Source organism: Mizuhopecten yessoensis, unplaced genomic scaffold (assembly GCF_002113885.1).
Source record: "Mizuhopecten yessoensis strain PY_sf001 unplaced genomic scaffold, ASM211388v2 scaffold3577, whole genome shotgun sequence".
NCBI lineage: Eukaryota > Metazoa > Mollusca > Bivalvia > Pectinida > Pectinidae > Mizuhopecten > Mizuhopecten yessoensis.
Genome location: NW_018405114.1, coordinates 118157 through 125528, shown reverse-complemented (window position 1 = coordinate 125528; position 7372 = coordinate 118157). Strand labels below are relative to the sequence as shown.

Genomic DNA, 7372 nt, shown 5'->3' with positions numbered 1-7372 from the left:
CAATGTAGTAAACATGGCGGCATCAGTAGTAATACTATATTTGTATGGGTGTCATGACCCGGTATGGACAATGTAGTAAACATGGCGGCATCAGTAGTAATACTATATTTGTATGGGTGTCATGACCCGGTATGGACATTGTAGTAAACATGGCGGCATCAGTAGTAATACTATATTTGATTTGGCAATGCAGGCCATACACAAAAAGGATCATTGATAGAACATCACGCATGATCTGTCATGGCGGTCGTTTCTAGTTTTTCCCCAAGACAGACTTGGCAATTTTGTGAAAGAGTTTTTTTCATCGGTATTGACTCGTTTTTTCAACAATTATGCAATATTTTGATAATATTATACTCATATAAGGTGTGAATCATATGTAATCTTACAGATTAACACTTTTGATTTTGCTCCATTAGTTCTTTATTGGACACTGACATTGAATCCAAAATGTATTCTCTTGTCGTTGGGTTGGGGTGAAGTCTAATTATAAAAAAAAAAGCAAATTTCTTCACAATTGGATAAATAAAATAATGGAAGTAGTAGGTATTATTATTTTATTTTTTTTTCAACAAATGAAGATTGAATATTCTCAATGTTTTTAGATGATTTTTTTTCTAACCTGTGTTAACAAGGACATCCCTTGATTTTTAACTTCTTTGAATTATGATTACTTTTTGCCTTTGATGGAAGTTTTGTGATATATTTTCTTTTAAATGTTGTTAGCTTTATCTGGACCGTTTGTCACATGTAAACCTCCCTCAAATTCTTTAAAACATCAATAAATCTCCAATTTTGGTTCCAACAAAGTAATAAGAGGCTTCAGAATAACACAAATGAGATAATACAATGTTATATGCAGTATTATTTCTGTTTTAAATGTCTCAAATTTCTCAATAATTCAGAGAAACAATCTCACTATTTTTGACCAAAACTCACTAAAAAATTCACTGATCTCACTATTTTGCTCAGAAAGTTATGGCATGTATGATGGCACTTGAGGTGACTGAAAATAGTGTTATAGGATTTTCGTGTTGAGGAGATTTGTCAGTATATTTCAGCATGGTGTTGCCGACCCATTTTAAAGACACTTGTGACATTGTCCTTTAGCCAGTCTGATTTACAACACAGGTTCTGTTATCCGTTTTATCCCAAGTTTATAGATAATAATTGGGTCAGTGACACCGATTTTCAATTTTTGAACTAGGAAAGTTCAAATCCAGACTAATGCGACTTTGACACCAGTGATGTGGCAGTAGGAAGATGATTAACCATAGTCTTAATGATTTTATCTCTAGGTTGGCACGGACAAACAGCTCTCCACAAAGCTTGTCTGATGGGGGACTGGTCCATCTGTTTCCTACTACTGGAGGCTGGATCTGACCCCAATGCTCTGAATGAATTTAATGAAACACCTGTCCACTACGCTTGTAAGCGGGGATTAGCCTCCAATGTCCACCTGTTGGTGCAAAGGAATGGAAACCTGAGGGCTTTAGACAAGAATGGTCTTAGTGGGTTCCACCACTGTTCACAGACAGGCAGTGTGTAAGTCAAATACCAGGCTAGCTCTCAGGACACTGTATATGTTGTCAATGATAAACTCTCAGGACACTCTGTATATGTTGTCATTGATAAACTCCCAGTCCACTCTGTATATGTTGTCAATGATAAACTCCCAGGACACTCTGTATATGTTGTCAATGATAAACTCCCAGGACACTCTGTATAGGTTGTCAATGATAAACTCCCAGGCCTCTCTGTATAGGTTGTCAATGATAAACTGCCAGGCCACTCTGTATATGTTGTCAATGATAAACTCCCAGGACACTCTGTATAGGTTGTCAATGATAAACTCCCAGGACACTCTGTATATGTTGTCAATGATAAACTCCCAGGACACTCTGTATATGTTGTCAATGATAAACTCCCAGGACACTCTGTATATGTTGTCAATGATAAACTCCCAGGACACTCTGTATATGTTGTCAATGATAAACTCCCAGGACACTCTGTATATGTTGTCAATGATAAACTCCCAGGACACTCTGTATATGTTGTCAATGATAAACTCCCAGGACACTCTGTATATGTTGTCAATGATAAACTCCCAGGACACTCTGTATATGTTGTCAATGATAAACTCCCAGGACACTCTGTATATGTTGTCAATGATAAACTCCCAGGACACTCTGTATATGTTGTCAATGATAAACTCCCAGGACACTCTGTATATGTTGTCAATGATAAACTCCCAGGACACTCTGTATATGTTGTCAATGATAAACTCCCAGGACACTCTGTATATGTTGTCAATGATAAACTCCCAGGACACTCTGTATATGTTGTCAATGATAAACTCCCAGGACACTCTGTATATGTTGTCAATGATAAACTCCCAGGACACTCTGTATATGTTGTCAATGATAAACTCCCAGGACACTCTGTATATGTTGTCAATGATAAACTCCCAGGACACTCTGTATATGTTGTCAATGATAAACTCCCAGGACACTCTGTATATGTTGTCAATGATAAACTCCCAGGACACTCTGTATATGTTGTCAATGATAAACTCCCAGGACACTCTGTATATGTTGTCAATGATAAACTCCCAGGACACTCTGTATATGTTGTCAATGATAAACTCCCAGGACACTCTGTATATGTTGTCAATGATAAACTCCCAGGACACTCTGTATATGTTGTCAATGATAAACTCCCAGGACACTCTGTATATGTTGTCAATGATAAACTCCCAGGACACTCTGTATATGTTGTCAATGATAAACTCCCAGGACACTCTGTATATGTTGTCAATGATAAACTCCCAGGACACTCTGTATATGTTGTCAATGATAAACTCCCAGGACACTCTGTATATGTTGTCAATGATAAACTCCCAGGCCACTCTGTATATGTTGTCAATGATAAACTCCCAGGACACTCTGTATATGTTGTCAATGATAAACTCCCAGGACACTCTGTATATGTTGTCAATGATAAACTCCCAGGACACTCTGTATATGTTGTCAATGATAAACTCCCAGGACACTCTGTATATGTTGTCAATGATAAACTCCCAGGACACTCTGTATATGTTGTCAATGATAAACTCCCAGGACACTCTGTATATGTTGTCAATGATAAACTCCCAGGACACTCTGTATATGTTGTCAATGATAAACTCCCAGGACACTCTGTATATGTTGTCAATGATAAACTCCCAGGACACTCTGTATATGTTGTCAATGATAAACTCCCAGGACACTCTGTATATGTTGTCAATGATAAACTCCCAGGACACTCTGTATATGTTGTCAATGATAAACTCCCAGGACACTCTGTATATGTTGTCAATGATAAACTCCCAGGACACTCTGTATATGTTGTCAATGATAAACTCCCAGGACACTCTGTATATGTTGTCAATGATAAACTCCCAGGACACTCTGTATATGTTGTCAATGATAAACTCCCAGGACACTCTGTATATGTTGTCAATGATAAACTCCCAGGACACTCTGTATATGTTGTCAATGATAAACTCCCAGGACACTCTGTATATGTTGTCAATGATAAACTCCCAGGACACTCTGTATATGTTGTCAATGATAAACTCCCAGGACACTCTGTATATGTTGTCAATGATAAACTCCCAGGACACTCTGTATATGTTGTCAATGATAAACTCCCAGGACACTCTGTATATGTTGTCAATGATAAACTCCCAGGACACTCTGTATATGTTGTCAATGATAAACTCCCAGGACACTCTGTATATGTTGTCAATGATAAACTCCCAGGACACTCTGTATATGTTGTCAATGATAAACTCCCAGGACACTCTGTATATGTTGTCAATGATAAACTCCCAGGACACTCTGTATATGTTGTCAATGATAAACTCTCAGGACACTCTGTATATGTTGTCAATGATAAACTCCCAGGACACTCTGTATATGTTGTCATTGATAAACTCCCAGGACACTCTGTATATGTTGTCATTGATAAACTCTCTGGACACTCTGTATATGTGTCAATGATAAACTCCCAGGCCACTCTGTATAGGTTGTCAATGATACTTTCATTGTTGAAATATGGCACTTCTTCAAAATTAAGTTTTATGCACCACAGTAGTTATATAAACATACATGTTTGAATTATTAACTTTTTTAATTCTATGATTAAAACTATTTTTTCCAAGCACATACAATACAAAGCCTGCCCTTATCTTTGTTGATATTTTTCAATTAAGAACTGAAGAGTTGGAGACATAAATGAGTATGAATTTCTGTAATTTTTGTTTAGTTTTTCTCTCTATGTTGTTTCAGATTTGTTATGCTGTATCTTGAATCCCAAGGATTTAGTTTCAAGGATCTGGACAAAAATCTACAATCTCCTCTTCACATCGTTTGTCAATATGGACATGTGGACGCCTTCAAATTTCTCACAAAACACAACGTATGTCGTTATTAGGATTGTAAATTGAACACGTTTCTCACAAAACACAACGTATGTCGTTATTAGGATTGTAAATTGAACACGTTTCTCACAAAACACAACATATGTCGTTATTAGGATTGTAAATTGAACACGTTTTTAACCATTTATACATTTATACACAACCAGAACACTATTATACAGTCAGATAAATGTAATTTATTAACTGCACAATGAAACATGAATCAATATTGTGATCATATGAGTTATCACTTCTAATTAAATCTAATAACATTTGCAACATCATGCATTCATATAACACAAGTAAACTTTGGCCTTGGGGGCTATATCATCTACACTTATTATATACAATGCCTACAACTGGGGAAAACTCCCAGATTACTGACGTGATCCCAACCAGGAGCAACATGCACCCCTGATCCCACGGCTGGAGGAGTTTTCCCTTGATCATACAGACTCTTATTAGAGATAGTTCCCGGCAATCCTCAATCCTGTAGATGGACCATACACAGCTGTACATCATGATGCCACTTACTTATATGGGATATGAACCTGGAAAAACCTTGAGTCTGTATGATATCTAGCTCTATTGTATATAGACCTTATGTAGGACGTCTCCTGAAACCATGGATTCGGACCATAAGATCCGTGGTCAAATTGATACCGAATCCTCATTATGATTCCTTATGTGGAAAATCCTCGATCTATAATGTGTTACCTAAATTGTATAGGTACCTTATTGTAGGTATAGAGTCTGTAATTTAACATGGGGGCTGAATACACCACATTATATGTGTTGTATACCTACCTTAAACCCTATACCTCTTGTATTGTGATTATGTAAGCAGCTGTTCAAGCTGTACCCATATGATATAGCCCGTAACATATGTCTATGTGGAAGACATAATGCTAAATATGGGTACTTTGCACTAGACACATAAGATATGTTCATTAAATTTTAAATTATCATGGACTTGCTACTATATCAAGTCTACATGCATATCAGACATATACATGCCTGGTCCTATGTAAATTCTGACTTACATAGACAACATAATTAATTATATTATAATTTACATAAGGTGATGCTTGGGGAATGGCTGGTTGTTAGATTACGATAATTAATACGTCCGCACTCTGTGCTATTTTCTGAAACTATGTGGATGACACGGGCACATGACGCTGACCTCTCATTAATTATGCATGCTAATCTGCTTGACCAATGATAATTGAAACTGACCAGGGTCCAGTTTGCCTAGAGACATATCTTCTCCAATCAGCGACCAGCTTACTAATTGATTACCATATCTTACGTATATACCCATTAGCTATATATAGAAACATGCTACAATCACGTGATGGCCTATTACTATACATGTACACACTTGCCCCAGTACATGGATAAGACATGTATACCCTAAATTATAACAAGTTATATATATATATATAAATAAATGATAAAACAATAACAGAAAACATCACTTCATGATATCTGAATATTTTATTGGTTTCACAGTTTGTATATTATCTAATGGACATATTCACCTGATTGTGAAGATTTACCCAATACGTTTTAGACACCGATCATTCAAGGGTTGATTCCAATAAGCAGTATATATATATATCTAAGGTCTTAGTTTATGTTTCACAGGCACAAAACTTGCAAAATAAAAAATAGAAAACTATTGTTCACATAAAAAAGGAAGTTTGGTTGTAATTTCAGAGGAGCGATTTTGAGCAGGAAGACATTGATGGTAACACGCCACTGCACATAGCGGCCAGGGAAGGACAAAGCCATCTTACCTGGCTCATCCTCAGTAGAAGTAGGTGTAGCATTCTCCATAGGCGCAACAAGGCCGGTTTTACGCCTCTAGACCTTGCAAAGCAGCGTGACAAATACGGGTAAGTAGTAGTTTCTGTCTCCAGATCAAATATATGTCATGACAGAAGTACCAGAAAGTACTAGATGCTCCCCATGGTACCTAGATATGCATATCAAATTTTGAGGAGATTGGAAAACCAAGATGGCCCACAGGCAGCCATATTGAATTTTCAGAGTTGTAGTTTGTGAGCACTCTTCCTCAAATGATGCTGGCATGATCTGTTTTGTATTACACATGCAGGTTTCCCGTGGACGTTACTTATGATTATTAATTTTTGGTTGATTGGAAAAACAGAATGGCCACCAGACAGCCATCTTAAATTTTGACAGTTCAATTCTGTTATAACTATTTTACAAGAATTACTGGACAGATCTTTATCAAATTTCATATGTTGATTTTTATCTAGCTCTTAAGTTGTGCATGTTTCATTTTGAGACTGAAAGAAAAAACAAAATGGTCTCCAGGCAGCTATCTTGGATTTCGACAGTTCCAGTGTGTTATCACAATTCCACAAGAAGTACTTGACAGTTTTTTTAGGTCACCTGAGACAAAGTCTCAAGTGACATATTGCGATCGCCTTTTGTCCGGCGGTGTCTGGCGTGCGTCCGTAAACAATTTATATTTTCGACTTCTTCTCCAAAACCCCTGAACCAATTTCAATGAAATTTTGCAGGAACCTTCCATGGACAAAGGTCAACAAAAAAAGTGGCCAGTTTAGTCCCAAGCCCCCAAACCTGAGGGGCAAGGCCAAAAAAGGTCAAATTGACTAAAATTTCAAAAATCTTCTTCTCAAGACCCAGATATGGTAGAATCAAATACTCTTCATAGATGGAAGGGTCTTAAGGTGCTTTACCAAAATTGTGAATTTCTTGACCCTGGGGTCTCACGTTTCCCCCTGGGGAGGGGGTAAACTTTACTATAGTTTATATAGGGAAATCACATTTTGGACCAACATTTGTTTAATTTCCATTGGAAGTAATTCAATTTGGGTTAGCATTATCAGTATTAGGTAGCAGTTTGATAGTATG

The 7372-nt window shown here is 37.0% G+C and overlaps 1 protein-coding gene across 1 annotated transcript in view; it reads left to right on the top strand.

The window, feature by feature from the left end:
- The window catches only part of LOC110447746 (ankyrin-1-like), a 35946-nt gene that overhangs the window by 6121 nt on the left and 22453 nt on the right, over nt 1–7372 (top strand). The window contains exons 2-4 of the mRNA XM_021493639.1: nt 1299–1545; nt 4332–4461; nt 6185–6363. Coding sequence (XP_021349314.1) covers nt 1299–1545; nt 4332–4461; nt 6185–6363 — 556 coding nt within the window. The remainder of the gene's footprint in view (nt 1–1298; nt 1546–4331; nt 4462–6184; nt 6364–7372) is intronic.